General features: G+C 40.6%; 3 protein-coding genes across 5 annotated transcripts; 1 reads left to right on the top strand and 2 right to left on the bottom strand.

Annotated features, from left to right (window-relative positions):
* Positions 1-219: 219 nt before the first annotated feature.
* On the bottom strand, positions 220-869 carry LOC115785793 (progonadoliberin-1). Of its 2 annotated transcripts, none has more exons than XM_030737655.1 (4): positions 854-869; positions 607-757; positions 421-519; positions 220-267 (listed from the first exon to the last, which is right to left on the bottom strand). In XM_030737655.1, exons 1-4 carry the CDS (start codon positions 862-864, stop codon positions 220-222), a joined length of 309 nt encoding a protein of 102 aa, XP_030593515.1. In that variant the 5' UTR covers positions 865-869. The 2 variants fall into 2 exon arrangements, with proteins under 2 accessions (XP_030593515.1, XP_030593516.1); XM_030737656.1 differs by having other exon boundaries at positions 607-745; positions 854-864.
* A 1,375-nt stretch (positions 870-2,244) lies between these two features.
* kctd9a (potassium channel tetramerization domain containing 9a) lies at positions 2,245-8,322 on the bottom strand. The gene is made up of 12 exons (XM_030737642.1): positions 8,144-8,322; positions 7,736-7,857; positions 7,605-7,648; positions 7,408-7,504; positions 7,246-7,304; positions 7,031-7,159; positions 6,819-6,886; positions 5,724-5,819; positions 5,491-5,640; positions 5,064-5,169; positions 4,849-4,982; positions 2,245-3,753 (listed from the first exon to the last, which is right to left on the bottom strand). The coding sequence occupies exons 1-12, from the start codon at positions 8,189-8,191 to the stop codon at positions 3,637-3,639; spliced, it is 1,170 nt and encodes a 389-aa protein (XP_030593502.1). The 5' UTR covers positions 8,192-8,322; the 3' UTR covers positions 2,245-3,636.
* A 448-nt stretch (positions 8,323-8,770) lies between these two features.
* On the top strand, positions 8,771-11,415 carry ankrd39 (ankyrin repeat domain 39). Of its 2 annotated transcripts, none has more exons than XM_030737651.1 (4): positions 8,771-9,200; positions 9,346-9,449; positions 9,542-9,745; positions 9,839-11,415. In XM_030737651.1, exons 1-4 carry the CDS (start codon positions 9,110-9,112, stop codon positions 9,983-9,985), a joined length of 546 nt encoding a protein of 181 aa, XP_030593511.1. In that variant the 5' UTR covers positions 8,771-9,109; the 3' UTR covers positions 9,986-11,415. The 2 variants fall into 2 exon arrangements, with proteins under 2 accessions (XP_030593511.1, XP_030593512.1); XM_030737652.1 differs by having other exon boundaries at positions 8,771-9,219.
* Positions 11,416-17,719: the final 6,304 nt, after the last annotated feature.

Raw genomic sequence — 17,719 nt, 5'->3', positions numbered from 1 at the left:
ATGCATGTAGATACTGTTTGCTGGGATTTGAGTTCTCAGAGACAATCTTAAAAAAAAAAAAAAAAAAAAGAGTGTTGCATAACATATTGCACAGAAATGTATCAGAAAACAAATTAAAAGAGTTGAAAGTTTTTACCTATGTTTTGGAAATTAAAACAAATGCAATAATCACAAAAAATGTGATATGCTTGTATAAAAATTTATTGTATAATCAAACATTCATTTTTTGTACGTCCGGTGTCCATTTTCCCTTTCGGCCACACTCCCCTGAAAGAAAACAACAGATTAAATCAGTGAGAATTTGTTTACAAAAGAAAAAAAAAAAAAGAACTATGAGGTCAAGTCTCTGCCTGCCCTTTGACAGCAATGATAGATGCATCAGTGAAACTGAACGCTGAATAATACATGAGAAAAACTTACAAGAAGTCCTTTCGCTCTGTACATTTTGGCAAAAGGTGATTCCTCTGCACAACCAAAAACACTACAAGGTGCCTCGACGCGTGGAAACTCTTCAATCATCTTTTGCCGCAAAAGAAACAACAAAAAATATCACAATGAAATATAATATACAAATAAAGAAAGAAAATCTGTTAGCCTAATACTGACATTGCCCAGTGCGTCTGAAAAGTTGTCCAGATCCCTCTTCCCTCCGGGGCTCAGTCCGTATGACCAGTGCTGACAGCAGCCCTGAGGAAACACTGTCCCTGCGAGCAGCAGCCACAGTGCCAAGATTTTTGCAGCCATTCTGAGGAAAAAGCTTCACACAGTGCACATAAGCATGTTAACAATCTTTTTTTTTTTTTTCTATTTAACTCCAAATATTGTTGTGGTTCTCAGCCCTACAAGATTTTACCTTCTGTGCATCAGACAGGAACTTCGGATCTCTTCTAGTGTCCCCGTGAACCCTGCTGCACATGATTTTCCAAGGTTTATATAACTATGCTTTGTTTCCTCCGACACTTCACTGCAGGGGGTCACAAAGTGGGATTAAGCAACACTCGGTGACACTGACGACCCAGGGAGCTGTTTGAAAGATTACACCTGCTGCGTGATATTTGCAGTTTCTGATAATTTTATGACGTACTCTGAATTGACTTCAGATGATGTTTGACATTTTTTCCAGAGTTGCTTTGGAATATTTTTCACCACATTTTTTTTTTCTTTTAGTTCTCAGCACTGAGTGTGGATTTCCCAAAACAACTCAGGTATACAGCAAAACACGATACTCGCCAGAAACTTTGTTAGGTACATTTGTTCAACGGCTCATTAATGCAAATATCTAATCAACCTGTCACATGTCAGTAACTGGCACTGGTTAGGTTGTTGGTGCCAGATGGGCTGCTCTGAGTAAAGACACTGCTGATCTACTGGGATTTTCCCACACAACCATCTCTGGTTTAACAGAGAATGGTCTGAAAAAGACAAACTATCCAGCGAGCAGCAGCTATCTGGGAGAAAATGTTGTTGATCCCAGAGACCAGAGAAGAATGGCCAGACTGCTTTGAACTGATAGGAAGGGAACAGTAACTCAAATAACCACTCATTACAACCAAAGTATGCAGAAGGGTATTTCTGAATGTATACCACATAGAAGCTTGAAGCAGATGGGCTACAGCAGCAGAAGAGCACACCAGTTGCCGCTCCTGTCAGCTAAGAAGAAACTGAGGCAACAATTCGCACAGGCTCACCAAAGTTTGACAGTGTAAGATATGAAAAACGTTGGTGTGACGAGTCTCACTTTGTGTTACAATATTTGGATGATAGGGTCATAATTTGGCATAAGCAAAATGAAAGCATGGATCAATCCTGCCTTTAATCAACAGTTCAAGGTTGGTGTTGTAATGGTGTGGAGGTTTTCATGGCACACTTTGTGCCCTTTAGCTTACTGACTGAAGATCATTTAAATGCCCCAGCCTACCTGAGTATTGTTGCTGACCATGTCAATCCCTTTATGACCACAGTTCTGGTACAAAAGCGGTGTAACTAATAAAGTGTCCAGTGAGTGTTTCTTAGCATAGAACTATTCGGCTAATAGGAACATTATTCATTTTGCTCATAAAGACGTGCAACTAATGACCATCCAAGCTGGAGACAGCTGTGCTGAGTCATTGGCCTAAATGTCTAACAAAGAATGACAAATGCTCGTTCGAATGTGCACAAGCGGCAGTTCTGAAGGAACAGCTTCAACTGTCACTCAAGGACTAAGTCAAAGCAACTGAGGAAGAAAAAGAGATGACAAAGATTTTTCTTCATAGCAGTTTATTTATAACAGTCATTTATGGAAACATATTTCCATGGTCGAGTGCAATAATCATAGACAGGGATAACTATACGACTCCCTGCTTCAAACAAATCAACCCCTGTCCCCATATAGCATTCAATGAGATGTATTAAAATAAATAACCATAGCTCTTCCGTTGGTTTTCACACTCACGGTGAAATACACATTATGATTGCCTTCATCATTCATTCTCACAGGCTGGGTACCTTCCACTTCATTGAGTGAATAATATTGCATTGGAGCAGCTTTTGAGCTACAGCCAGAGAAACTTGAAAACTGGTCAAAGACAAGTACAGCTTTTCTCACATGCAAACGGACACCATTTAGAAACAGCTGACAACACCTGTGTACTCCAAGGACGACTTTTTGGGAAGTTTTGGAAGCACTGGATTTACACAAGATTACATAAGAGAAGCACCAAACCTTTTTGGTGAAAGGATATACCACATTACACGTTAACATATACATGTGCAAACAAGTTTAAAGCATGATTAAGTGACATACATAAATACATGGAGCACATTTCCAGGCAAACCTCACTTTGACAATGTGAAAATAGATTCTCCTCCTGTCGTGGAAATCAGATAAATAATGGATGATGCACATAAACATTACAATAAGCCGTGCCACACTCGAATGCATGCAGTCACACCTCAGGTTAATAAGAGGTAGATTCACAGAGCACAAAACTAGGGAAAGCTTTTGGGGAGGAAAAAAAAAAAAAAAAAAAAAAAAAAGGAGAAACCTCACAGCTATATGTCATGTATTGCATACCCAAGCTGTGTTTAAAACGAGCCTGTAGCATAGTTTGACGTTGCTCTAACAGCACTTTCAGCCTGTTAGACTGTGCTAGTGTATGGCTTTGGCTTGCACTGTTTCCTTTATGCTCTATATCCAGCAATATTAAGTTACATACTTAAAGAGGAATATGTATATATATTGACAGTTATTGATAAGTAACCCCTTCTATTTCTGCTACAGCAGCATGCAGTGAAGCTCAGTGCTCTGCGCTTTACTGCTCAAAGGTAAGCTGATTTTGACTCCTATTAACATGTCAAGTATGGAAACAAAATGAGTATAGTCACTGGATTACATCCAGACACATCTACGCACACTAGGAACTTTACTTTTTTTGGTGATATATGTAGCTGAACACTTAAAACATCCTACCATACAAACATACATAGACAACCCTGGATAAATTCTAGTGCAATATATTTAAAGCTAACATAAGATTGGTGGAATGCAGGGGTGTGCATACCTATACCTGTAGTGCACTGATAGGTAAAGAGAGATTGAAAGGAACAACTTGGGGAAAGCTGTGGCCCACACTGGATTTGTAGGTGTGTATTGAGTTATCTGACACTCTGTGACATGTGCAGAGGGGTCAGCATCTCTTCAAAAATGGCTCCTTTTACATTGGACCCTCTCAGGTTGGCTTCTTGTAGATCACAGCCAGACAGATCACAGTTCTGGACAGGAGGAGAAAAAAAAAGCACTTCAGGGGGGGAAAAAAAAACCCTATTTCCAATGTGACTGCAGAAATATAATGTTATAGAGGTGCAAGAAATGTATGCGTTTTATTCTCACCAAAGCATTATGCTGGTCAGTCGCTGAGAAATTTATTTTCACAATTTACACTGATTATTCCTTTAAAACACAAGGCACAGTCCATTTGGAAGTACACTAACTTTTCAGACCAACAAACACAAACTGAGCTTTCCATTTAAGAGCCCTGTATTTCCATTTATTGCTTTGTCTCTACTTCACAGGAAGATAAAGCCTGAAGTCTAGGGACCCTGCTCCTTAGACATCAATGAGAAGGCCACTTTAGCAAAAGATCAGGCACGTAAAAAATGTGAAAAATCACGTGCATGTGATGCAGCATGGGAAAAAGCTGCATACAAAAATAGCCAGGCAGGCAATGATGCAATCAAGATCAACTGGACTTAGCAGTAGTTCCTATCTTAACTTCACTGTCTGCAAATATTTCACACAGCAAGCCTCTCAGCTATGAGGGCAAACCCCCTCTCGGTGCAACCACACAAGCCTGGGGGTGCGACCCGGCCAGCGAGCCAGCGAAATCTGCCCCTTTAGTGATGCTGGCGACTTTACCGTCTTTGGCCTATGGTGATATGACTGTGTGGATTGGGATCAATCAATGGTTTCTTGTAAATCTAGTGGAGCTTTTAATCAGAAGTTTAATCATTTACAAATGTGCTTTATGTGAGGTTTATCTGCAGCATTAAACCACAATAATTCAAAAAGCACATAGTTTGGCATCTTCAAAATTCATTAAAAAAAAAAAATAGCCAAAGACAGATAAATAAAGTCTGAATTTTTTTTTATATGTTAATCTGAAAGTTTTTAAATTTTAGTAAACATTTTTTTAAAAAATTAAAAAATAACATTTGAGATTTTAGTTTGTGCCACATATTAGAATTTGACTCAGATATGCAGTGTCATTATTTTTGTCCCTGGTTTTGATGCCATAAACAAATCCTGCCACCTGAGTCCACTTTAGTTTGTGCTTTCAAAGATAATCCTTTGTGATGGCCTTAACCTACCTCGAGATCTGTCCCTGCTAAAGTGGCTCCCCGCAGGTTACAGTTCTTCAGCTTTGCATTTTTGAGAGTGGCCACACGCAGGTTGATGCCGGTCATTTGGCTTCCTTCCATGTCAACTCCTTTCAGGTTAGCACCTGATTACAAAAACATCCGGTTAAAATAAGAAAACCAGCCTAAGGCCATGTCCTCTTTCATCGCAAACTGGTACAGATTACCTTCAAGATTGGCCTTCAGTCCAGATGGATCTTCAAAATTGCATCCTTTCAGAGACGCTCCCTCTGCATTGGAACACAGCATCTTCACCCCTTGTAAGTTCGCACCCTGCCACCAGCAAAGCAAAGATCAAACGCTTTTCATGATAGTCTGACCTAAACCCTACAAAATATTTATGGAAAGTCTGCAGAGCGAAAACATCTGCCTGTTGTTTTTTTAATGAGGTGAATATGAGAGGAGGATGTGTGTGCCATAACATATTAAAGAACAGAGTGGTCCTTTTTCTACACAGGTGACAGGGGCAGCAGGTGTAGAGAAACCAAAAAAAAAAACTTCATACACCAAGTCCATTTTTGCATCAGCAAGAAGGCCAAGATTAAAAAAAAATTAACAGAAAGGGCATTTACAGAGCAGAGCTGTCACACTTACATCCAGGTTGGCTCCAGAAAGATCAGCCCGCTCCAGATTGGAGCAGCACAAGTTGGCATGTGTCAGATTGCAGCGGCTGAGATTAGCCATCTTGAAATTGATGTAGCGCAGATCAAGCCGGGACAAATCAGCACCACTGAAATTAAGTCCCTAGGAACATTAAGAATAAAAGGGTCAAGCATGAAATTGATCTGATGATGAGGGTGCATTAAAACACTTTCATTTAGCCGTACCTGACAGCGGAGCTCCGACTTGGTTGGTGTTGCCAAAAGAAAACGGACAAACTCTTTGCGGGAAATGGGAGAGTGATCCTCGGGTGGCTGCGAGTTCTGTTTGGGAAGAAAGCATTCAAATGAGAGACCACATTATTAACAGCCATGTTTCCCCCCAAAAAAACAAATAAGAGGTGCTATGTAAAATAAATTTGGGGCTTAAATGAGTTCCAAATGACTGCAAACGATTTTGTAAGAATGTTGTCATCTGTGGCAAACATTTTTTTTTTTTTCCATTCAGCGGGATCGCTGTACACAATGGACAAGGCCCATAACTCATATTGCATGGTTGTGTTGTTTAGATCCTCAAGCAGCACTGCATTAAACACAGACATAATTCTGCAGTGGAAATCAGTGCATGGGCTCAGGAAAACTTCTGAAAACAAATGAAAGTAAACACAGTTTGTAGCTACATCCACAAATGACAGTCAATACTGGGGTGGAAAGCTGGAAATCATAGGTATCACCTCCTTTCCTGAAAAGGAGGACTATCCAGCTTATTCAGGACACAGCTGAAAGTCGGCATCTGATGGCAGGGTGGTGCATTATCAGACATGGCATGGTAACTACCACATCTGTGAAGGCACCATTAATGATGAATGATAAACACATTCTGCCTGATGTTTTTTCTTTTAGCCTATTAAAGTAAGAATGTAAACCATATTCTTTATGTACCAGCATGGTTACAGAGCATCTGAATGTGAAGCTGACACAAACTGAAAACATGCATTATGAAAAATAAAGAATTTAAACAAAAAGAACAACAATTGCTTTGCCAGAGTGTTATTAAAACAAAAAACAAGCCCAATCCCTTTTTTTTTTTTTTTTTTTTTTATAATTACATTGCAGGCATCAAATTCAAAATGAACACATATTTTTCAAGGAAGAATATTTCTTCAGTTTTGTTGTATTTGTATTGTTCTCTATTAAATATAACTTAAATGATTTACAAATTGTTTTATTTTGTTTTTTTATTTACATTTTACAGTGAACCAACTTTTCTGGAAACATAGTTTTATTATAAACTAGTTTTTTGACTTCCCCATTACACTCTACCTTGATTGCTACCTCCAGCTGTTCAGCGAGCTGCTCAATTCCAAAGAAACGAGCCTCCTCAAGGACACCTGGAAGACAATTATTACATACCCTACTTTTATTACATTTTAGACATTAAACCGGTTGTATTCAGGTAGACCTCACCAATTAGGTCTGGTAAAAAAAAACAAAAAAAACAAAAACAAATTAATTAATTAAAAAAAAAAGCTTACCTCGTATATTTATGCCTTCATTGATTATGAGTTGACCATGTCTCAAATAGTTGAGAATAGGCTCAAAGTATTCAGGGCTGCGGTCAATAAGGTAAGCCCCGTGCTCGTCCTGTTTGTTTCCCCACACGTCTGAATCAAACAGAGGTTGACAGAACTCACTCAATAAGATGTCTAAATAAAAATAAAAATGCTTAGTGATCAGCTGGTCTTAGTACCCTTCTCTCGAAACATGTGTGCGAGCATACTCTCCGGCTCCTTGCTGACCAAGGTGCTCCTGAACGCAAAACAAGACACATTCAGCAACCAGGAAAGTGAGAAAATGAACGACAACGTACACACACGCTATGGTATGAAAACTGAATTTAAACCACAGATACCTGGTGGTGGTGAAAAGACGCCCACCAATATTAAGGGTCAGCCAGTCAGTGTGTGCTACCAGTGGATCAGATGTGACCTTGGATTCATTTTGAGGGTCTGTGATGATTACACAAAGGAAGATATAAGAGGCATTGAAAACTTTTTGGACACTCTGACCGTGGATGGAGACTGCAGCAGGAGACATGACAGCACTCACCAATAAAAGGATCTCCTTCTGACACATACAGCACATCGTCATCTCTGGGAGAGGCACAGAGGGACACATCATCAGACACAATGCTGGAGACGCAGAGACCTTTATGTTTGTTGTGTTACAGCTGAGGTTACCTTATGAGGGCAATATCGTCAATGAGACCACCCTTTCCATTGTACAAACAGGAGGCTTTGATTCCGAGCTTATTGCTTGCTACAGATAGTAAGTCAGACAAGGTTCCGTACACTGCTACAACCTGAAGAGAGACCGAGAGGGGATAAAACGATGGGTTACGGATTGAAAACAAAAACGGGGTCACTACTCCAGCCTAACACGACATTAATGAGCCGCAGTGTAAATGGTGGTTGAGCTTTATCGTTTATTTAAAGTAATACAGGTTAACCCTGCTTTCATATGAGTACATGATGAGTATCAGCAGTCAGTAATCATCATAAAACACTTTCAGCACATTGATTGGAAAAAGCCAGTCATTCTGCGGCCCAAGCTCTCACACTGACTCAACAGCCTCGCTTAGTACCCACCTTGCCATTTTTACACGTCCCGTTAACAAATAACGTGACTCTTCTCATTTTTTATGGCTGTAAGTACAGTAAAGCTAAAATAATACCACAATAGCGCACCCTTTCCCAGCTAACCCCCCGTTTTGCCTGCCGCAACAATTGAAGCTGGCTAGCTTGCTGCATCAGACAACAACACGAGACAAAAGATGCATTCAAAGCTATCGCGGAAATTAGAAATTCTTTGTAAGTGTAACTTGGAGGCATAATTATAGCCACAGCTGAGCATGAGCGTGTTAATCTTATATTTATATAGCTAATTATTATTTTTCTATAAAGGGAACCATATGCATATATTATATATGTGCTATTATCAAACATTAAATAGAGCTGATATTTTGTGTGTGTGTGTGTGTAGCATACGTAATTTCTAGGTTTTTATACGATGTAAACGTAAATGTGATCAGTTCTTCCGCTGCAGCAGTACATCATTCATATTAATTATGTCGCCGTAGCTCAAAGTTAAGGGCGGCCGCTTGTTTGCCGAAACAAATCCGTCAAGGAATTGCTACAAAATCAGAGAGCACCTGAAGGGGCCTTCCGTATACAGCTCTGTAATTGGGTGAGGCGTTTACACGTAGATAACGTTTCCTGCGTGGGGCATTGTAGTGCTAACGTTTAGCCGTCCTTAAGTTTTTCAGTTTTATGTTTAAAAAAAAAAAAAGCGCCACCCATTCGTTTTGTTTCAGCTCGTATCTCAGTTTTAATGTAGCATGCCTTCTTGATATCGGGTCTAGAATTCACTGGTTTCTCAGCAGCATTTTTGCAGCTCGTTGTGGTAAGGCGCCACAAAGTCGTCCAGCAGGCAGAAGAAGAACCGTGGACCTGTCCACAGAACAATGTTTGGCAGCGTTTCTGTAAATATAAACTAGCGTTCAGCTTGAGTAGATTTGGAACTTGTTTATCCTGTTTTTCAAAATTAAAAGGAAAATGTCTGACAGACAGCATTGCTCGTGCTGCTCTCATCCCGTCTCCTCCACTGGTGTTTACCAGACGCTGAATGAAATGGATTTTGAACGAGGTTTGCATTCAGATATCAGGCATGTATGTGGTGGCTGACTTAAACCGCGCTACTATCAAAGTTGTAGAATAAGCCAAATAATACTTTTTTTTTCTCTCATTTGCAACATGTGTCAGTGAAGTAGATTGCTCTTGGTCCTGTGCAGGTATCTGGTCTGCTGCAATGGATGGAGACTTGGAGAGGGTCAAGTCCTTAGTGCAGAAGGGGACAGACCCTAATTTGAGAGACTCAGCTGGATACACAGCTCTGGTGAGTTTGCAGGAAACACACGTGGCTGTGAGCATCACAGCGTGGGCTTGTGTATCTGAAGTGAACATTTACTATTACTGTATTTCTTGTAGCACTACGGAAGTCGCAGTGGTCATCTTGTTGTCTGCAAGTTTCTTCTCGAGAACGGTGCCTGCGCGTCTCCGCAGACACCAGGCGGTGCCACGCCGCTCCATCGATCAGCTTACTGCGGTCACCTGAATGTGGTGAGAGTCCTCCTGCAACACAGAGCAGATCCAACACTCTGTGACGATGACGGCGCATCCCCTTTACATAAGGTACAGGATTTCCAGCAGTAACACAACCATTCAGCTGAGACATAATCATTGAACTTGTGCCTGCATCTGTTGCTCTCTTACATGGTTGAGCAGGCTGCAGAACGGGGTCATGGAGAGGTCTGTCAGCTGCTTGTTGAGCAGTGCCCAGCACTCCGCAGCCAGATGAACAAGAGGCTCCAGCTACCCTACCAGCTGGCACAGCAGGGAGACCTGCAGGAGCTCTTAAAACCACCCTGTTGATGGCAGATGCACTGCATCTGGGCCATGCTGTGCTGCTAAAACCACACAAATGATTTCTCACATTTTCCTTAGCAAGCATCAGGACTCATGTTGGGAAGAGGGGCTGTGGTATAAAGTTGAGAACCCAGAGCTGGTGAGGAAACGGATGCTGCTAATGGGAAGTGGCAAGAATCAAGCGAATACGCCTACCTTATCAGCTGAAGTGCTGTTGGTGGCTGAATGTTCAGATCACTGATGGTGCATTATAAGCTTTAAAGTGCATTTGTGGAATTAAATTTACATACTGACTTCTACGTTTGGTACAAGAAGAGAGCAGGCACCCAATTGAGTGACAGAAAGACGAGGACAACAAGCCAGTTCAGAGGGCTTCTAAGAATTTCTCTTTAAAGTTAGAATGAAAGAGCGGAAACTTGTGTTATCAGAATAAATTTCAACAACAGTGATGGCATAGAACCTCTGCAGGCAGTGCAGCATTTTAAAAGCTCACAAAGGATCTTACGAAGCCCACGTGAATGTTGCAGAATGGTCACCTATTGGAGTCACCACATCAGGATTTGAACTCACTGCAATTTTATTAGTTGTTTCCGCTGAGCATATGGTGTGTGTTTGTATTAAAACCGGATGCCAACATCTTGCCTGTTTTCTGTTGCATTTATCTAAAATGAGCTTTGCTGAACTTAAGAACTCTGACAGTAGAGGGAGCTGCGGTCTTAAAAGAATCGGGCACTTTTGCTGGGCCGCCATCTGAATTAGATGGCAACAAACACAAAGTGACCTCATTCGATCCTCCCAGCACACTGCTGGAAAACTAAACACCATAACTGTGAGAAAGACAAATCTGTTACAGCTGATGGTAGGGCATCTCACAAGTGTCCAGCCAGTTTATATTTATGCAGCCATACTGATTATATATTAGTGAACCAATTGCAACAGGTTCTAATTTTTTCTTTCTTTTTTGGTGATTGTATTTATTTATTTTTTTTAAACATTGGCATTCTTAGAAATGATAAATGTACTGCTATTTATATCGCACTTTTCTCCTCTGAGTACTCAGTGTTGTTTACAACAAGCTGCGTTCATACAGCACTTTATTCTATGTCTTAAAGTGCTTTCTAACTATTATTCACACACTGGATGCATCAGGAGCAATTTAGGTTCAGTATCTTGCCAAGGACAATTCCACACATGGGCTGGAGGTGCTGGGGCTTGAACCACAGTCTCTTCCGACTGACCCACTTGACCTCCTTAGCCAAAGTGGGATGTTAGCTGCTTCTACTTTACTAGACTGTATTTGACCACCAAGTATGTGGAACCTACTGCTTCTGGTGCAAAGCATTAACACTTTTCTGCACTGAGATGTTGTTAGTTGATAGTTTTGGGATTTCAGAAATAAATTAAACCAGATGAGTGTCTCATATTCTTAAAGGGCTGCTGATTTAGCATGTTAAACTTTTTTTTTTTTTTAAAGAAATAGCAGTTATTAGCTCCTTTTTTTTGTATCGAGATTATGTGTCCATTTTTAAGTAATCAGACACGGGTCACATGACTGAAGGATGCCCAGAGGTGAAAAACCTATGGAAGTATGTCCTTATACTGAAACAGATGGAAATACTTCTGTGACCATTATCTCACATACTTACTTATTCAAAGCAAGTACAATAAGTAACACATGCACATACATGAGATACATTTTCCTCTCAGCCTTCCACAGATGTGCTGGGTATTACTGCACTTCTGAGCTCCTGCAGTCCACACAGATACAAACCATGGCAGAAACCTCTCTCTGCAGTCTGAGGAACTTTCATTGGGTCCACTGGTGGGTGGTGTTTCGAAACTACCTTCAAACCACATCCATGCCGTGACTGGAGGGGTGCCAGGCCACATCTGGAGCTGATTGCAGCTGACGCCACACAGCACAAGGAGATGGGGTGTTGAGGGGTAGATGGGGTGGGACTGGGGGTATTTTAGCTTGGAGAACTAAGCCAAGAGAGCTGTTTATGCTCAGTGACAAGTTCCTCCTTGCACACAGCTGAGGAGCTGGAACTGGGCTAACCCGTTTTGATTGCCACATGTCCGTAATAGCAGGGTGGTTGGCTCGGCCTTTTTTGTCTGAATGGCATAAGAAAAAAAAAGGGGGCATTCTGCTCTTTGGGTTGAACTGGTAATTTTGACTCACACACAGACTCTCAGACCCGCCCACAGCACCCTGTGATTGTTCGCCTGCCAAGTTGTATGGAACACAATCAGAGTTGATGTCTTAGATTTGCTAGCAGTGAGTGAGCTAATGAAAACCCTCTGTGTCACTTGGTAAAACTGGAGGAATGCTGATGGGCCTCAGTCTTTTGATAATTTTTCATGAGCTGGTTTGAATTTGAGGGAGGGGATCTGGCCTGTGCAGGGTGAAAATGAGATGCTTGGTCAGGAAAGACCCTTTTTTTTGCCACGCATTTTAAAAATCTCTTTGAAGCGTCTGTGCTACTTAATGTTACTCAGTTTTCTTACGTTAAGCGAAGGAAGGATGCAACGTGATTTTTTTTTTTTTTTAAACGGCTGTTTTTTGAGAGCCTTTGCATAATGTGAGGACTTGGGAAGGACTCCACAAGATGAGGAATTTGGACTGCAGCTCTGTTTAGCAAGATTTATTTGGAAAGCAATGAAACTTCCTGGCCCTGGAACCCACTTCCACCATAATGAGCCCACGTTAAACCAGGACTGGATGTTATTTTCCTCAGAAATAGAAGGTGGTCTGTGTGCCATGCTTGTGTGGAGGATTTAAATTCAGTGTTGGGAACTTTTAGTCTGAGTAATGAGAGCAAATTGTCCTCTGTGCATATTTTTGCAGTTTGATGATTATGTTAAAAATATAAAATTTGTATTTTCAGTATCTATATAAATATTTTTAATGTTTTTATTTGGATTGCTGTTTTCACAGATTAAAAAAAGGTCATCTAGTCCTTATCTTTCCTGTGTTCACCCGAACAAAAATAATGCCATTCTCTTGCCTCCCAGCTGCTCTGGCAGAGCTGGACCTGTCTGAGCTACAGTATCCTAAAGTAATCAGGTAAAAGGCTGGCAGATGGGCACACATTAGGAAGTGCAGTACCAGAGTCTTGCACAAAGGACAGCTCCATGTTATCTGTCGTGAGTTGTGAAGGTAGGCGTGGGGGTGTTGGGTCAGGGGGGCGTGTGTAATCAAATATATGGGAGCTGCTCCTCTGAGATGCTGCATAATCCAATTTAGGTCCACTCCCACTTCAAAGAAGCATGTTGTCTGCTGGTCGATGTGATGTTGCAGATCTTATGCTTCCACTTTCCAGGTCAGCGGGTGATCAGATCCATGAGTCCAGAGGCTGCAGCTTAGCTCTTCCAGGCAATCAGCGCAGTGACAATGGGAAATGTCAGGGTTATCAGGTGATCACCATGTGACACATGATTATTAGCTTTTTTTTTTTTTTATCAGCAGGGCAGGCTGTTTTCAACTGCATCGTAGATCTTATATTCAGTTTAATATAGGACATGTTAGAGATGTTTTGGACTAAGATACCGCTCTCACATCTGGACAATGTCAAAACTTCCAAATTGTGTGCAGTAAACTGAGATTTTATGCTATTTTCTCTCCTTTTTTTTCTTTTTTTTTTTATATTCCCGGATGTTTTTTCTTTGGACTCTGCAATGGATGGTTAAGTTTCTTTTTATTGATTATGGAGATGTAATCTTCTCAAAAGCATGGCCAGTGAAACAACCCTTAAGCTGTTTCCATATGAGTCAGAGGACAATTAATGAAGCTTTTTGGATCATATATCAAGGTTCTATCATAGAATAATGTTTTGGGAAATCATATTGTAGCATATCACCTGCCAAATCTGCAACGGAGTTCTGTGAATGTGCTGTATATAAAATGTTTTTCAGTGAACTTAAGCCTTTCCAGCGTGTTCCTTGTGTGCACATGTCAGCTCAATGGAATTCTTATTTGAAGGTCTATTTCCTGTTATTTTTTTTTTTCAATTCAATTTTATTTATAGAGCACAAATCACAGCAACAGTCACTTCAAATTGTTTTATATTGTAAGGTAAAGACCCTACAATAACAGAGAGAAAACCCCAACAATCAAACAACCCCCTATGAGCAAGCACTTGGTGAGAGTGGGAAGGAAAAACTCCCTTTTAATAGGAAGAAACCTCTGGCAGAACCAGACTCAGGTAGGGGTAGCCATCTGCCGTGACCAGGGGGTCAGGGGACGGAGACAGGACAAAAGACACACTGTGGAAGAGAGCCAGAGATTAATAATAAGAGTGCATTATGGGAAGCCCCCAGCAGTCTAGGCCTATTGCATAACTAAGGGAGGGTTCAGGGTCACTTGGTCCAGCCCTAACTATAAGCTTGATCAAACAGAAAAGTTTTAAGCCTAATCTTTAAAGTGGAGAGGATGTCTGTCTCCCAAATCCAAACTGGGAGCTGATTCCACAGAAGAGGGGCCTGAAAGCTGAAGGCTCTGCCTCCCATTCTACTTTTAAGTATCTTAGGAACTACAAGTAAGCCAGCAGTCTGAGAGCAAAGTGCTCTATTGGGGTGATACGGTACTATGAGGTCTTCAAGATAAGATGGCGCCTGACTATTAAGACCTTACATGCTAGGAGAAAGATTTTAAATTCAATTATGAATTTAACAGGGAACCAGGTAGAAATATACTCTCTAGTCCCTGTCAGTACTCTCACTGCAGCATTTTGGATCAGCTGAAGGCTTTTCAGGGAACTTTTAGGACAACCTGATAGTAATGAATTACAGTAGTCCAGCCTAGAAGTAATAAATGCATGAACTACTTTTTCAGCAACACTCTGAGACAGGATGTTTCTAATTTTAGAAATATTGCACAAATGCAAGAAAGCAGTCCTACATATTTGTTTAATATGTGTATCGAAGGACATATCCTGGTCAAAAATGACTCCAAAATGCCAAGGTAATGCCATCCAGAGTAAGGATCTGGTTAGACACCATGTTTCTAAGATTTGTGGGGCCGAGTACAATAACTTCAGTTTTATCTGAATTTAGAAGCAGGAAATTAGAGGTCATCCAGGCCTTAATGTCTTTAAGACATTCCTGCAGTTTAACTAATTGATGTCTGTCATCTGAATATATGAATGAAAATGTATGCTATGCCTTCTAATAATCCTGCCTAAGGGAAGCATGTATAATGTAAATAGAATTGGTCCTAGCACAGAACCCTGTGGAACTCCAGAATTAACCTTAGTGTGTGAAGAAGACTCCCCGTTTACATGAACAAACTGGAGTCTATTAGATACATATGATTTAAACCACTGTATCACAGTACCTTTGATGCCTATGGTGTGCTCTAATCTCTCTAATAAAATATTATGGTCAACAGTATCAAAACACTGCACTGAATTCTAGCAGGAGAAGCACAGAGATGAGTCCACTGTCAGAGACCATAACAAGATCATTTGTAACCTTCACTAATGCTGTTTCTGTACTGTGATGAATTCTGAATCCTGACTGAAACTCTTCAAATAAACCATCCTCTGCAGATGATCAGTTAGCTGTTTTACAAGGTTGGAGATTGGCCTATAATTAGCTCAGACAGCTGGATCAACTAATGGCTTTTTAAGTAATGGTTTAATTACTGCCACCTTAAAGGACTGTGGTACATAACTCATTAATAAAGACAGATTGATCATATTTAGCAGATTTAAGCATTAATTAATTAATACACAGTCTTATAGGAATGGGGTCTAACTGACACGTTGATGGTTTGGAGGAAGTAACTACTGAAGTTAATCCAGAAAGATACATCTGAGAGAAAGAGTTCTAAATCAGTAGTATTGAAAGCAGCTGAACATAAAGATACATCTGTGAGATGGTTATGAATATTTTTTCTCTAATAGTTAAAATTTTATTTGTGAAGAAATGGTCAACAACAGTACTCAGACTGTGGCAATTAAACGATGCTCAGTTGGTATTAATGGGCCCAAAGTGTTCTAAGAAACATTTTCCCTCATACCGTTACAGCACAACCGCCAGCCTGAAAAACTGATACAAGGCACAGTGGATCCATGTTTTCTTGTTGTTTATACCAAACTCTGGCCCTCCCATCTGAATGCTGCAGCAGAAATTAAGACTCATCAGCTCCCTTCTGCTGCTGCTGTAGCCCATCTGTTCCCAGGTTTGATGTGTTGATCAGAGATGCTCTTTTGTATACCTTGGTTGTAATAAGTGGTTATTTGACGTACTGTTGCCTTTCTATCAGCCCAAAGCAGTCTGACCTCTCTCCTCTGACCTCTGGCATCAACAAGGCATTTTAACTCAGAGAACTGCTGCTCACTGGATATTTCCTCTTCTTTGGACCATTCTCTGTAAACTCTAGAGATGGTTGTGCAGGAAAATCTGAGTAGATCAGCAGTTTGTGAAATACTCACTTTTCTTGCCCATTCTGATGCTCAGTTTAAACTTCAGCAGATCATCTTGTCACGTCTATATGCCTAAATGCACTGAGGTGCTACCATTTGATTGGCTCATTAGCGATTTGAGCTGATGTACCTAACACAGTGGCTGGTGAGTATGTATCCTTCAGCCTAATTAGTTATTTTTGTCACCATCAAGTATAAAATCAGAATTTTTGTGTTTCATATTTCAAAAGTCATCATTACATACCTTTTATGCTGTGTAGTAAAGTACAGAAAATTAACAAAACACATTTACTTAAGAACAAAGTGAGGGTTGCTTGAATAGTAACAATATTTTATTCAGTTTTATACTCTAGAAAGCTTTTGAAATTAGTGCTTTTATGTCTATTTTAAGTAAATTTCCATGGCAAAACATATCTTTACTATCATTTTAAATGCAGAGTTATATTTATTATTGAATAGCATTACTAAATATGGAAGCCTTTAAAGGACTTAATTAAAATTATAATGTTACTCCACAAAAGCATTACAATTTTCCACATATGTTGTGGATTAACCTTTCATTTTTCAAGTTAACATTATTATTCTAATTACGTTTCTTGTAAGCCCTATTTTTAAGTAAATTTGTTGAAAAGAGAAGAGCAGATGTAAATGGTCGTATTTAGTGGTGATCATCAGTCACAGCTAAAGCAATGGAGCTGGCACATCATTCATTAAGCACCCCTCTACAATACCAAACAGCAAAAAAAAAAAAAAAAAGACTCAGTGGTGGTGACAACACTTCCTTTCAGTGTGAATGACCAGGGAACGCAACACCGAGCTGCACGTGTAATTGAACAAGATGGTTACGCTGATGAACTAAGACTCACAGAGGCACGCCGTTCCTCTGTCAGCAGGTGCCCTCCACACACTAGCCCATTCATATGTGCATTCCTGTCTCTCTGCTCGCAGCCCAGCAGGTTCCTCCTGGCCACTCAGGACAGGGGCTGACACACACAAAGGGTCTTCAATCTGCCTCAGACAACAGCCAGCATAAAGGCCCGGAAAGCCACAACAGCACTATGTCAAAGAGCTGGCTGGGGGTGGTGAGCAAGAGCTTGGGGGGCCCTGTGTAGAACAGGGGCAATGCTGATGGATGGATGAGGGCTGGACACAAGGCACTGTAGTGGAAGGCCTGGCGGAGGTTTTTGTGCATAAAGGAGGATATTTGTACTTGCCCAGTAACAATGGAATGCAAACACAAAAAGCGAGGACAATAAAGCACCACTTTGGGGGCGATGAAGAAGCTGCTAGGCAAATCATCATGCAAAGCACT

Source organism: Archocentrus centrarchus, chromosome 9 (genome assembly GCF_007364275.1).
Source record: "Archocentrus centrarchus isolate MPI-CPG fArcCen1 chromosome 9, fArcCen1, whole genome shotgun sequence".
NCBI lineage: Eukaryota > Metazoa > Chordata > Actinopteri > Cichliformes > Cichlidae > Archocentrus > Archocentrus centrarchus.
Note: the sequence above shows the minus strand (reverse complement) of the source record. Positions and strands in the feature narration are given on the sequence as shown.